This window comes from Chanodichthys erythropterus, chromosome 20, assembly GCF_024489055.1.
Source record: "Chanodichthys erythropterus isolate Z2021 chromosome 20, ASM2448905v1, whole genome shotgun sequence".
Taxonomy (NCBI): Eukaryota; Metazoa; Chordata; class Actinopteri; order Cypriniformes; family Xenocyprididae; genus Chanodichthys; species Chanodichthys erythropterus.
This window is the reverse complement of record NC_090240.1, coordinates 34,415,741-34,431,368: the sequence shown is the minus strand read 5'-3', so window position 1 is coordinate 34,431,368 and position 15,628 is coordinate 34,415,741. Positions and strand designations below refer to the sequence as shown.

At 35.2% G+C, this 15,628-nt stretch overlaps 1 protein-coding gene and 1 long non-coding RNA gene across 2 annotated transcripts in view; one reads left to right on the top strand and one right to left on the bottom strand.

Moving 5' to 3' along the window:
• Positions 1–10,641, top strand: part of slc1a7b (solute carrier family 1 member 7b) — a 56,108-nt gene extending 45,467 nt beyond the window's left edge. The window contains exons 8-11 of the mRNA XM_067370730.1: positions 1,355–1,549; positions 6,769–6,903; positions 7,319–7,418; positions 10,378–10,641. Coding sequence (XP_067226831.1) covers positions 1,355–1,549; positions 6,769–6,903; positions 7,319–7,418; positions 10,378–10,641 — 694 coding nt within the window. The remainder of the gene's footprint in view (positions 1–1,354; positions 1,550–6,768; positions 6,904–7,318; positions 7,419–10,377) is intronic.
• On the bottom strand, positions 7,311–15,536 carry LOC137008935 (uncharacterized). Its single transcript, XR_010892830.1, has 3 exons — positions 15,402–15,536; positions 10,414–10,578; positions 7,311–7,384 (listed from the first exon to the last, which is right to left on the bottom strand). It is a non-coding gene; the product is annotated as an uncharacterized lncRNA (long non-coding RNA).
• Positions 15,537–15,628: the final 92 nt, after the last annotated feature.

Here is a 15,628-nt window from a genome sequence, read left to right as displayed (position 1 = left end):
CTTGTTTGATCAACTTGCAGTTAACCAAAGGGTAATCAATTTTATTTTTCCAATTCAAATTACACCAATCTACCTTTTTATGTAACAGACTTTAAAAAATTAGGGCCACTCTTCAAGAAAAACACTAGTGTCTTTACTTTTAAGACTAGTCTAAGTGGTTTATGCAACCGGCCCCTGAAGATGAAATTTCCAACTTAAACTGTCATAAATCTTGAATGTGTTGGAGCTCAGACTTATTTTTAAAGAAGACACTTGGCAAATTAGTGCTTAAGTTTATTATCATGAAAATGCATAAAAATACTATTTTTAAATTTTATATGAAATATATTTTCCAAAACACACTTTACTCTAAAACTGAGACAAAATCAAAACCATGATCTAAACAAATTTGAGCTTGATACCACAAAAAATGAGCTTTCAGTAAGATTTTGTTTGGGCGCAGTACCAAATGTTTCCACTAGATGAAATTCGCTTCCCATTTGCTTCCAATGCGGTCATTTTTGACCATGAGAAGCACAAGTGTGACTATTTTTTTTCAGGACCATTTAAACTTTTCGAATAATGACTATGATTATGTGTGTGTTTGTGAGTGTGTGTGTTTGTGTTCACATAGCAAGTGCCAAAACCTTTACCAAGATTTATACCGTTCCAATGAAGTAAAAAATCTAAAACACAAAAACAACATGTTTACAGCCAGACCACAGTTTGTGTCCAAGGAAAGTTTGTGGCACGAGAGGTTTTGTGTGCGTTTGGAGTGCTTACAGATTTCAACAAACGCCTGAAGCTCTCATTTCAAACTACACAGGAGGTTGTGACCCTGCATGCACCCATGAAAGAGAAAGGGAAAACATCATAAATATTGGACAAGCACTCACCCACATGAGAAATTTCATCAATATATTTACCCTTTTGTCAACTCACTCTGCCAGTGGCTGTGGTTCACATGTGTCTACTTAAAAGAAAAATGTGCAAACAAAATTGTATTAATGGCAATTATTTTCTTCTCTCTCACTTAAAAATATAGCTCCACCACACAACTCTCATCTGTAATTTATTCATAACAATGATGCTTTACTTCAGTCTTTTATTGCAGTGATTGCATCATGTGAATGTTTGCACATACATATATAGTTGTGTGAGGTTGGGTGGTTATACAGTATAAAGAGAAACTGTTGAAACCGATATTATAACTATATAGAAGCATTTTCTACACTGATTATGGTGATAAATATGTGGATTTTCTCAGAATATATTTAAAGGTGGCAAATTGTGTTTATGAGGGTAGCGGTATATATGAATAACGGATGACATGAGTTTGATATATGAATAACGTGAGATCCTTTTTCATTTTCAGTTCTGCCACTCTGCCTATCACCTTTAAGTGCCTGCTGGAGAACAATCACATAGACCGGCGGATCATTCGCTTCGTGCTGCCTGTGGGAGCCACCATCAACATGGATGGCACTGCACTGTATGAGGCGGTGGCAGCCATTTTTATCGCCCAAGTCAACAACTATGAGCTAGACTTTGGCCAAATCATCACTATCAGGTATGTTTGGAAATTTAAGTCATGTTCCTAAAAACATTTGGGGCCCTATTTTAACGATCTAAACGCAAAGTGTGAAGCGCACGGCGCAGGTGCACTCAGGGCGTGTCCAAATCCACTTTTGCTATTTTAACGACGGAAAAACGGTCCGTGCGCCGGGGCGCATTTTTGAAATGGGTTGTCCCTATTCTCTTAATGAGTAATGGGCGTAACGTTCGATAAACCAATCAGAGTGTCATCTCCCATTCCCTTTAAGAGCGAGATGCACTCGCGCCATGGCGGATTGCTATTTACATGCCGGAATTTGTTGGCGGAAAAGATGAACGCTTTTCAAGCGAAGAAACTGATCTGCTCTTGCGCAAAGTTAAAGCGCGCGAGCAGATCATCTACGGGACAAGCAGGATATAACATTATATATATTATATAATTATATATTATATAACATTATAAAATACACTGACTTATTAAACACACCGATTCAACTGAGGAGTTCAACGAGTGATGTTTTGCTGAAATTACCTGTTAAGTGGCCAGTCAATCTTTCAGTCGTCTGCGTTGGATGCAGGCTTTCAAATAGCTCTGCGCGATCAGTCAGTTAATATGTGTGTATTGGCACGATTGTTCAATTAATTAGCCAGTTTCGTTCATCATTATAAGTAGCAATAGGCTGAATTGAAAATAGGTAGCCTAATTCTAATACACACAATGACTATTCATCATTACATTTTTATATTTATGTAGCCTACACAATAATATTCTTTTACACTGTAATCCTTTTGTTTTTAATGTTTGGCATATTTGTGTGATGCGTATCCCTGTGTGTAATAAGCAAAGTCAAGCGCACTGTGGACGCGCCCAGAGGTGCAGTTTCTACCAACGCGCTCTAACAAAAAAATATTGCGCCATTGACTTTAGACTTTAGACCAGGTTTGAGTTGGTCTATGGCGCAGTCTATTTTCAGCTCCTTAAAATAGCAATGCGGCTGAACACACCTCTTTTTTAGACCAGCACGCCCATGGGCGCACTAACTGGCGCAAATGCATTTACTAATTTAGGACGTGGCGCTGGACGGGAAAACGCGAACGGCGCCGGACGCAAACTAGCAAACACACTTGCGCTGCGCCTTGCGTCGCATTGCGCCGGGTGTATTATAGGGCCCTTGCTCTCTATGATTTTTTTTTTTAACTCTAGGTGGCACAAGCTGATAGGTCCTTGATTGAATCTGCTTGCAATCACATCATTCTCTAATAACAGCAGCATTAATAACCAACAGCAAAGCAGCAGCAGCAATAACCAACATCAGAGCAATAGCAGAGCAGCAGCAATAAAAGAAGCAGCAAAAATAACAGCAGCAACAATAATAACAACAACAACAATAATATCAGCAGCAGCAATAACAGCAGCAGTGTAGCAAAACATTGCCAAAAACCCAAACATATCAACAATGTCATATCCATTACCATGCCAAACAGTCCAAGAGTAAAAAACTACACACAAAAGTAATTCAAATTATTAATAAAAAGTATAACAATATCTCAACAATACTAACACAACACTAGTATGAGAAATTTACCACTATTTGACCCATTCATCCATCAATCTGTTCACCAGTCTAGCTAACTATCTAGTTGTGGATTTACAGTATTTTGCACATGCAGATCTTCATGATCCAGAGACTGAATGAAGCCAAAAAGACACTTTAATCCAGCTGCATGGTGCACAAAAGAGCATTATGTAATAGCAGTCCATTATTTATGCAACTGTTAAATTTTTAGAGGAAGTAATAAATATCTTAGAATAACAATTCAAACTTTTTTACCATTTCAAAGCTCTTTCCACGCTGAAGTGGCCCTTCAATTTATACAAGTTAAACTAATTCATATCAGCTAAAGTGCTTCAATTTTAAGGAATGTATATGCAATTTCAAGTTGCATTACTGTTTCAGTATGATTGAAAGTATGCAAATATAAAATAATTATGATGCATGTAAAATATTTAGCATGTGCATGGAACCTACACCTATAATCTATAAATATTCCCCAGTATCGCCATGCCACAATTTCATGTTGTGCTCAGTTTGAACAACAAAGAGGTGCTGTTGACATGAAAAGAACTCAAGACCTCTTGAGATCCATCTTTGGTTAGATGCATCTGAATGGACAAAATACTGAAGCATCTCATGACAAATTTACTCTGTTAGTTTCACATTTCCTCCATTCATGTGCACATGCTCATGTGGGGTTTATTTTAGCATGCACAAGACAGCTGCTGCTGCGCAGATGTGGTGATACGTGCTTGACAGAACCATCATTTGTTAGATCTTTTGGCATGCAGCATTATCTCAGAGCTTTGGTGCCCTCCACAGAGTCATAAATATTCCCATATTCATCCGGTCTGGACTAAAAGGAAGACCAAGCACATACTTCAGAGTTTACTGTGCACTACATCATAGATTGACATGAAGACCTCATAATCTTGCAAGTGGAAGGTCAGGTGAATAAATGGAGGGTAAGAAAATACAGGGATAGAGAGTCAGAGAGCATTTGGGGCAGCGCTGTTACATGGATAAACACCGCTGTCACATGGCAGTCTTACAGCAGGATTATTGCGCAGTTTTCAATTGTCCCCCCACCCCCACCACTCTTCCCAAAATCCATCAGCTGTCTATCTCTCTCTTTCTCAACCCTAACTGTCATTTGCACTGTGTTAGGGATTGAACGAGCCTGTTTCACACCACATGCATAAGCAGGGCAATAGCACAATGCATTTATTGCGACGCCAGAACTCACTTTGCATACATATGCAGTGCAACAGCAGCAAGCAGTTATTGCGGTGCTCATATTAACATGCTACAGAATTCTCTCTGCACGCAATAGCACAGAATTTACTCTGTACACATATACAGTGCAATAGCAGCATGCATTTATTGCAGTGCTTATATAAACAAGTCACTATTTAAGCTTGTTTCTGCCACTGAATAAAAAAGAAAAAAAAAATGTAATTGCGACTTCTTGCAATTCTGACTTTATAACGCAATGTGAGTTTATATCTCGAAATTTTGACTTTATAACATGTAATTGCGAGTTTATAACTTGCAGTTGCGACTTTATATCTTGCTATTGCAACTTTATATCTTGCAATTCTGACTTTATAACTCATAATTGTTAGTTTATATCTCACAATTTTGACTTTATTACACGTAATTGTGAGTTTATATCTCGCAATTCTGACTTTATAATGCAATGTGAGTTTATATCTCACAATTCTAACTTTATAACTTGCAATTACGACTTTATATATCGCAATTCTGACTTTATTACTTGTAATTGCGAGTTTATATCTCACAATTCTGACTTTATAACTCACAATTGTGAGTTTATATCTCGAAATTTTGACTTTATTACACGTAATTGTGAGTTTATATCTCGCAATTCTGACTTTATAACACAATTGCAAGTTTATATCTCACAATTCTGACTTTATAACTCACAATTGTGAGTTTATATCTCGAAATTTTGACTTTATAACACGTAATTGCGAGTTTATAACTTGCAGTTGTGACTTTATATCTCGCTATTGCAACTTTATATCTTGCAATTCTGACTTTATAACACGTAATTGTGAGTTTATATCTCGCAATTCTGACTTCATAACTCGCAATTGTGAGTTTATATCTCGAAATTTTGACTTTATAACACATAATTGCGAGTTTATATCTCACAATTTTGACTTTATAACTCGCAATTGCAAGTTTATATCTTGCAATTCTGACTTTATAACACAATTGCAAGTTTATATCTCACAATTCTGACTTTATAATACAATTGCAAGTTTATATCTCACAATTCTGACTTTATAACTTGCAATTACGACTTTATATCTCGCAATTGCAACTTTATATCTCACAATTCTAACTTTATAACTTGCAATTACGACTTTATATATCGCAATTCTGACTTTATTACTTTGTAATTGCGAGTTTATATCTCACAATTCTGACTTTATAACTCACAATTGTGAGTTTATATCTCGAAATTTTGACTTTATAACACGTAATTGCGAGTTTATAACTTGCAGTTGTGACTTTATATCTCGCTATTGCAACTTTATATCTTGCAATTCTGACTTTATAACTCATAATTGTTAGTTTATATCTCACAATTTTGACTTTATTACACGTAATTTTGAGTTTATATCTCACAATTCTGACTTTATTACACGTAATTGCAAGTTTATATCTCACAATTCTGACTTTATAACTCACAATTGCAAGTTTATATCTCGCAATTCTGACTTTATAACGCAATTGCGAGTTTATATCTCACAATTCTGACTTTATATCTCGCAATTGCAACTTTATATCTTGCAATTCTGACTTTATAACACAGTTGCGAGTTTATATCTCTCAATTTTGACTTTATAACTCGCAATTGCAACTTTATATCTTGCAATTCTGACTTTATAACACAGTTGCGAGTTTATATCTCACAATTTTGACTTTATAACTCGCAATTGCAAGTTTATATCTCACAATTCTGACTTTATATCTTGCAATTGCAACTTTATATCTTGCAATTCTGACTTTATAACACGTAATTGTGAGTTTATAACTCGCAATTCTGACTTCATAACTCGCAGTTGTGAGTTTATATCTCGAAATTTTGACTTTATAAAACATAATTGCGAGTTTATATATCACAATTCTGACTTTATATCTCGCAATTGCAACTTTATATCTTGCAATTCTGACTTTATAACACAGTTGCGAGTTTATATCTCACAATTTTGACTTTATAACTCGCAATTGCAAGTTTATATCTCACAATTCTGACTTTATATCTTGCAATTCTGACTTTATAACACGTAATTGTGAGTTTATATCTCGCAATTCTGACTTCATAACTCGCAATTGTGAGTTTATATCTTGAAATTTTGACTTTATAACACGTAATTGTGAGTTTATATCTCGAAATTTTGACTTTATAACACATAATTGCGAGTTTATATCTCACAATTTTGACTTTATAACTCGCAATTGCAAGTTTATATCTTGCAATTCTGACTTTATAACACAATTGTGAGTTTATATCTCGTAATTCTGACTTAAATAAATATTATAACTCACAATTATCTTTTAAATTGTTTTATTTTGTGGCAGACACAAACTTCCATTCAATTGTCTCTAGTTTGTTGTGTAACGTTTTGTTTAACATGTTTTCCAGTATTACAGCGACAGCAGCGAGCATCGGTGCAGCCGGGATCCCACAGGCCGGTCTGGTCACCATGGTAATAGTGCTGACATCTGTAGGACTGCCCACTGATGACATCACTCTCATTATCGCTGTTGATTGGGCCTTGTAAGTATCGACATGTGCTGTATATTATATGCATTTATTGCAGTGCTTATATAAACAGGTTACTATGGAAGCTTGTTTCCACCACTGAATAAAAATAAAACATAAAACATAATTTTTTATTTATGTTTATAATGATAAACATCTATTTCTTTCTCAACTGTTTACATTCACTTACGACATACCCAACTGTGTTTATGAGAATGCTCGCCGAGACGGGTACTTTGACAATTTTATGTGTTGGCTATGTGTCCGATCGTTCAGGCACAAGAATATGCGAAAGAGGAATCAATTCGGTCTTTGCGCTTTTGACAATGAAATTAATCTGTGAATTACACCGAACCTGATCTGCATGGATCACAGATCAAGTGAATTAAGTGAATTTTAACATCTTGTCTGTTTGCCCTCACCTCTTCAGAGACAGATTTCGCACCATGGTCAATGTGATGGGCGACGCTCTGGCCACAGGAATCATGGCTCATATCTGCAGAAAGGATTTCATCAAAGAGGGAGATGGGGTGAGTTACCAGAAACATCATATAATATCTGTACACACACACACACAGACAAAAAATACAGTATACCATGTCACATTACTTGAAATTTCATGTAATCAGCCAAAATCTGAAAATTTAATGGATGTTCAATGACAATTTAATGTATTGGAATTAGATAGAGCAGAACAACTTCAGGGAATCTTTTACACATACTCATACCTGCATATATTTCCACAAACACAAAGACCAAGTTTGATCCTCCCATGGTTTTTCTCTGCCATTGTCTCTGTGGGGGCTGTGAACTGCTATTCTTTGTAAAGCTCTTTTGGAAAATATAATTTGTAAAAAGCACTACACACATAATTTCACTGAACTGCAGTAAATTTCTCAAAATTACAAGTTGCACGGAGACAGTCCTCTCTGAATGATATATTTATCATGTGTTTATTTCTTTGTCAGTGTTTCATGAGTACAGATATAAGTGCAATCTTAATTTTACACCCACACTTTTATGCCCTCAACATGGTAACAATAATGAGGGAGATGTGAATGGAAAATAAGTATGTTAAGTTACTACTGAATATGGAACTCAATTAAAGAAAAAAATGGGTTTAAAAGTTTTTTCCTTGACAAATACGGCAGATCACCTGATTCAGAACTCACAAAGACATCTCAAGGATATTTTATTGAAAATCAGAACAAACTTAGTGGTGCGAGGAGAGTTCGTGACTATTGCATGCAGATAGCTATTAAGATAGTCACGACAAGGTCAGGTGGAAAAACATTAGTTTTTAGAAACTATGTAAATATGACATGATACCGATGTCATCACAACGGACCCTTTTCACAGACTGTGATGCATTTCGACAGCTAACGTTAACATCATAAATACAGCAGTATTTTTTTAATTAAAGAAAATGCAAAACATCCATTTTTGTTGTTTTCATTGCAAATGGTTAAGAAAAAATATAATTTGTCTTTATTTTTTGCTAATGCCTGATTGAAGGCATATGTGCACCATATGTTGAGGGCCATTTCTAATGATTCTTCAGGACATGTGAGTGCTTCTGGGACTGTGATGATCTTATTTTTCCACTCTTAGTAATTAAAAAGTAATTTAGCAGACGCTTTTATCCAAGAGCTACTTGTAGTTCAAGGAGTATTCAACTGGACAAACTAGTTCAAGAGCAAAATGATGATAGCTTATTTAACCCCTATACACCACACCACCAAAAGATGATCAAGTGCCTTCACTACACGATATTTGGTTGGATTCCATGACAAAAAACCCGTATTGTAGTCAAATTGTAGTAACACACTGCCAAATCATAGCCATGCTGATATTCAGTAAACAGTGCATTTGTTCATCAAAATTTTGCTTAAAAGTGTTTACTTTTTAGTGCATATTTGCTTTTTCTTATAAAGGCAAATATGCACTAAAAAGTAAAAATCTTCCTGAAAATTTACACTTCATAAATAGTTAATTTTGGACACTGATTCAAGACCAGCTGCTCATTTCTCATTTCATTATTTGCCAATTTCTAGGTAGTGATGATTTTGATGCATTAACTAATGTTAACAAACAGTGTTGGGGAAAGTTACTTTTAAAAGTAATGTTACAATATTGTGTTACTCCCTCAAAAAGTAACAAATTGCTTTAGATAGTTACTTTTTATGGAAAGTAATGCATTGCATTACTTTTATAATGTGTAAGTAATGTTACAATATTGCCTTGATCCCTAAAAAATTAACTAATTATGTTAGATAGTTACTTTTTATGGATAGTAATGCATTACGTTACTTGTGTAATGTGTAAGTAATGTGTTATTGCGTTACTCCCTAAAAAGTAACTAATTACATTAGATAGTTACTTTTTATAGAAAGTAATGTGTTGCTTTACTTTTGTAATGTGCAAGTAACATGTTACAATATTACGTTACTCCCTAAAAGAGTAACTAATTAAGTTAGATAGTTAATTAGATAATGTAGTTACTTATAGAAAGTAATCACTGCATTACTTTTATAATGTGTAAGTAATGTCTTACAATATTGCATTACTCTACAAAAACCTAATTATGTTAGTTACTTTTTATGGAAAGTAATGTGTTAAGTTACTTGTAATGTTTAAGTAATGTGTTACAATATTATGTTACTCCCTAACAAAAGTAACTAACTACGTTAGAGAGTTACTTTTTATGGATAGTAATGCATTATGTTACTTTTGTAATGTGTAAGTAATGTGTTATTGCGTTACTCCCTAAAAAGTAACTAATTTCATTAGATAGTTACTTTTTATAGAAAGTAATGTGTTGTTTTACTTTTGTAATGTGTAAGTAACGTGTTACAATATTACGTTACTCCCTAAAAAAGTAACTAATTAAGTTAGTTACTTAGATAACGTACAGTAGTTACTTACAGAAAGTAATCACTGCGTTACTTTTATAATGTGTAAGTAATGGGTTACAATATTGCATTACTCCCTAAAAAAAAAAGTAACTAATTACATTAGAGAGTTACTTTTTATGGAAAGTAATTTGTTACTTTTGTAATGTGTAAGTAATGTGTTACAATATTGCGTTACTACCTAAAAAAGTAACTAATTACATTAGATAGTTACTTTTTATGGAAAGTAATGAATTACATTACTTTTGTAATGTGTAAGTAATGTGTTATTGTGTTACTCCCTAAAAAGTAACTAAATAAGTTACATAGTTACTTTTTATGGAAAGTAATGCGTTGTTACTTTTGTAATGTATAAGTAATGTGTTACAATATTGTGTTACTCCCTAAAAAAGTAACTAATTACGATAGATAGATACTTTTTATGGATAGTAATGCATTGTGCAACTTTTACTTATAATGCCTTACTCCCAACACTGTTAACAAATAAGACTTTATTGTAAAGTGTTACAGAGATTTCAGTCGAACAGAACAATAGAAGAAATGCTTCATTTGACAGCATTTCCCCATTTCTCCATAGGTCCCTCTCATCTGCGAAACAAAGCCTGTGACTAACCAGGGTTTGCCAAACTGTCAGCAGAACAATGGTAGTTTCCAGCCCCCGCCACCAGAGGGCAAACCCGAGCATGTCCCTCCAGATGTGGCCCGCCTCATGCAGCTGGAGGAGGGGGTCCGTCCGCCGCCTCCAGATCGGAAAAAGCCGCCCATACCACCGCGACACCTGAAACACAGAGACAAGGACCATTGTGCCATTGACATGAACGGTCTCGAGACTAACGTATAGCGACCATCAGAACCTTTCAGGACGCAGACTGAAATTGATTGGACTAAAAGAGTCCACATACATGGGAACGGACGAACAGACATGTTTTATTTCCTTTCAGTTTTTCTCTGAAGCATTCATGAGGCAACACATGGTATGATCCTGCACATATGGGCCACAGTAATGCCACTGTTGGCAGCACATCCCAGTCGACCCATTCAGTGCATTAGATAATGTCAGGATGGAAAGAGAAACCAGGTCAAGGTCCACAACACCAAGCCAGCCTGTTTGTTTGGGTTCATGGCCTTGAGAGCGAAAAAATTAAAAATGACTGAAGACTGTCTATAAGCATGAGTGAATTGTAAATACAACATAGCTATGTACTCTATGCGGTGTGTTTTTTATTTCTCAAGTTTATATATAATTTTATATCGTATAATTGATTCTTGTCTCTTTAACCAGGCCTTGTAAAAAGTATTGTAAAGATTGCAGGTGTGCGTGAAAATCGACATTCACTGTGATAATGAATGTTTTATGTTATTGGACACTGTACAAAAAAATTTATTTTCTTCGTCAATATTTTTGTCTTGTTTTCCAGTAAAAATATCAAAATATTCTTAAAATAAGATATATTTACTTGAGAAGCAAAATGACATAAGATGAGACTTGTTTTCTGAGAAATTGATCAAAATTAATTGACTAATTGAATTCAGCAACATTTTTTGAGAATTTTTGCAAATGTTTGTTGGGTTTTTTTACGCTTGTGGTGTTCCTGGTCAAAAATGACAGGCCTACAAAAAATTGCTCATAAATCTCTCTTACTCTGTATTATCACCAAAAATTGGATTTTATCTTTTTGTCAACTTGTTTTCAGTCCGTTTTAAAAAATAAAACAAAACCAGTGCTAATTGAAACAAAAAAAAAGTTTTCTTTTTTTCAAAATGAAAACTTTTCAAAGCAAACTTACTGGTTAAACATTAAAACACACTATTTCCCATATTTTGTTGAATATTGACAAATTTATCCACAAATAATGATTTTTTCATTCCAAAACTGAGGTGCATAAGCTCAGATCAATCAATTCCAAAAAGAAATGTAAAACCTGTCCTAACTGAAAACAAGAATCCAATATTTAGTGATAATATAGCATAATTTACAAGCAATTTTTAAAAGGTTGGTCATGTTTGACCAGGAACACAAAAGGTGGTCCAGGGTTTTCAACACAGCACAAGGGTGAAATATTTATACCAGAAAACAAGACAAAAACACAGAGGAAGAAAATCATTTTTGCAGTGGATATTCTCTTCTCCCGTTCTTGTGCGAAACACATCTGGGTCAGTCCCACTGTAAAGCGAATTACTGCTATGACTAACTCAAAAAAGCACTTAAACCACTTAAGGTAAGCAGTACCAGTTTGGGAAAATAAATAAAAGTGTGATCCCAGTCATATATGGGCCATGAAACTGTATGATTATTCAAAAACAAATATTGGTCTATAATATAGCATGCACATCTCAGAAAGTGTGCTAAATTAGGCCAGAATATTATCTTGTTGAACTTACATCTGTGTGTACATTAACCTTTATAAGCTTTTTGGTCATTTTTGAACAATTTCATATCGTTGTTTTTATAAAAAAGGTTAACTCAATCTGAGTGCTTCAAAACTTTGTGACCTTTTTTAGATATGCAATCTGAACAAACAAACAAAAACTGGGCATAACATGATTTTGACCTGACATTATGTCATTCTTTTAACCCAAATATATTAAGAGTTAAACATTCTTTGTTTCAATTTACACAAGCAACGCTGGGAATGTGGTGTGGTTGAATCGCATTATGAATGTGTTCTGGCACAATTCAGAATGCATGATGTGCGAAATCATGCTTGAATTGCTAAATGTGCACTGGTTACAAACCTACTCAAAAGGGCGGCTGAGTTACCTTCATACTGTATGTCTGTGCCAATAAACAGGATGTTTATAGCCAGCTACTTATGGCGTGCACCTTCACTCTTAAAAATAAAGGTTGATTATTAGCATCTGCAGTTCTGTGAAGAACCTTTAAGATCCAAATAAAAGTTCCAAATGTCTTGCCAAACTGCTGCAATGTCATAGAAGACCAATTTTGAGTTCCCCAAAGAACATTTCAGTGAACAGTTCTGAAAAGAACCATTTTTTTTCTTAGTATGAAGATTTTAATAATCTTATGAAGCTTTTTCACTATAAAGAACCTTTTGTGCAATGAAAAGGTTCCATTGATGTTAAAAGTTCTTCATGGAACCACTGATGCCAATGAAGAACCTTTATTTTTAAAAGCATGGAATAACATTGTGCAAAAGATTCTTTATAGTGAAACAGGGTTCTTTAGATTATTAAAATGTTATTTACACTACACTCTTTAAAATAAAGGTTCTTTTCACAGTGATGCCATAGAAGAACCACTTTCAGTTCCCTAAAGAACCTTTCAAATTGAATCTTAAGGACCTTTTCCACTATAAAGAAACTTGAATAGAAATGTTTCATGTATGTTAAAGATGCAATATGTAAGATTTTCTGATCACTAGAGGCCTATTCAAAACAAAGGCGTAGCTTGATGATGCCAAGTTTGAAAGCGGAATCTTGGGACATGTGGTCTTCACCTCAATGGACGGTGGAAAGTAATTGGGATAGGACTCGGGAAGAAATCATGTTCATGGATGCGATTATTAACGTTACTGTAGTATGAAGCAGAGCAGGGCCGAGTGTTGTGGGAGCTGAATGAGGCCGATGGAGCAATTGCTGCCTCACAAGCAGCGGGACTTTTATCATGACACAGTCGCCGGCGCTGCTTCCGCTTTTCCGGTCATGAGTATGAGCAAAGTCCCTTTAAGACAAGTCATTTCACTCGGCGGCCATCTTTGAAACGCCTCTCGGGCATCCTGGGCATCATGCAGCTCCTATCTCTTTGAATGGGGAAACATCAGATTCTCCAAAACTGTTCGTCAACCTTATGATTAAATTTGATATTTGAAATCACCAATGAAATCTAACAACAACCGACTTCTAAATGCTCGAATCATGACAAAAAAAATATTTTTTTTTTTTCAGGCTGGATCAAGCTAATGCGCATGCGCAGACCTAAATGCGCGTCTCTTTGGAGGCGCGCGTCTGACTGTTTCTATAGAAACCGGTGATTCTAACGGCCCCTGAAGTGACGCGATGACTTTACCAGTCGGCGATTGGCTCTTGGCTTTAGAAGGCGGGACTTATTCTGCCATATTGCGCGTTACACTTTCTCCCATTCAAAACAATACAAGTGACACGTCTTGTGTTATTCTATAGTCTTTGGTATGAGGTAACGCAGCTCTGTTTATCATATTAGATACATTTGAGTGTGTTGAAAATGATGTTATAACGTTACTCTGTGCGTTCTCTCGGCGGCTGCTGTGAGACACTGTTACACACTGCAGTAAGATAGATCGATTTTACAATATCATATTAAATGCTGGATGGCTTGTGTTGATAAATGGCATGAAATTAATTAAAAAATGTATTGTATGATGGAGAAATGCTGTATTACTGTTACTAAAAATAAAGCTGCATCTGATTATGCTATGTTAGCTACTTCACAAAATAGTGTTTTTCTCTGAGGCATGGTAAAGCATGGTACTCGCAAAAAAAAATCAAGAAAATTTGATTTTAACAATAAGACTAAACGTGTTGAGCTATATAACAATAATTAGTTTTCTGTCTATAAATATATCAAAACAGTTGTTCCCTTGTCTATTAAAACATGTAAATATTAAAGCGTCTTTGGTGTTTCCATGGTTTCTACAAAATTAAACCGGAAACCGAGGGTAACGCGGGTATGACGCAATTGACAGGCGACTCGCACGTCCCGGAGCCTTGGTTAAAATCGCAATATTCTCACTAATTATAAATAGTTGCAAACATTTGGGATATTGTAAGTACTCAAGTGAACAAAACATATAACACTGGCCTAGTGGTTTTTGGATATTTTACTGCAAAATTCTTACATATTGCACCTTTAATGGTTCTTCATGGAACCATCGATGCCAATAAAGAACTTTTACTTTTAAGAGCGTGTAATCTTTGCATTGCATAAGATTCGTTATAGTGAAAAATGTTATTTAGTTTATAAAAATATTATTTACAATACACTCATTAAAATAAAGGTTCCAAGAGAGGGTTTTCATAGCTATGCCATAAGAACCATTTTTGGTTCCTCAAAGAACCTTTCAGTGAACAGTTCTTAAAATAACCATTTTATTCCTATTGTAAAGAACATTTTAAACATCTAAAGCACTTTTTCCACTATAAAGAATCTTGAATGGAAAGGTTCCATGGATGTTAAAGGTTCTCCATGTAACCATCAATGCCAATAAAGAACCTTTATTTTTAAAAACATGGAATTTTTGCATTGCACAAAGGAAAAAAACGTTATTAAAATGTTCTTTACATTACACTTTTAAAAATAAAGACTCCAAAAGGGTGTTTTCGCCATACAGAAGAACCATTTACGGTTCCCCAACGCAAAGAACCTTTGGTAGAATAGAAAGGTCCCATGGATTTTAAAAGTTCTTCACGAACCATTGATGCCAATGAAGAACCTTTATTTTTGAGAGAATGGTTCTTTTAAGAACTTTTAAGAAAAGTTCCTCATAGAACCAGAAATGGTTCTTCTATTGCATCGCTGTGAAAACCCTCTTTTGGAAGCAAGTTTTGAAGCAGCACTGAGAATATGACAATATGACTTGTGCCAATACTGAGTATGGAACCTACTGCATGCTTGCATTTGCGCTCCCGTACTCGCGTAGAGTATATTTCAGGTCTCACTCTGCAGTCAAGCGTGTATGTTGCGGTCTCTAATCTCTGCTGAAGTGCATCCCACTCTCATTTGTACTGATTACGAAGGCCCATCTCAGTAAAGCCGTGGCACGCGGGGCGGTTCATGACTGGCTGCTGTCGTCTCTCAGAGCTGATTAAAGCGCTCAGCTGTACTCACAGCT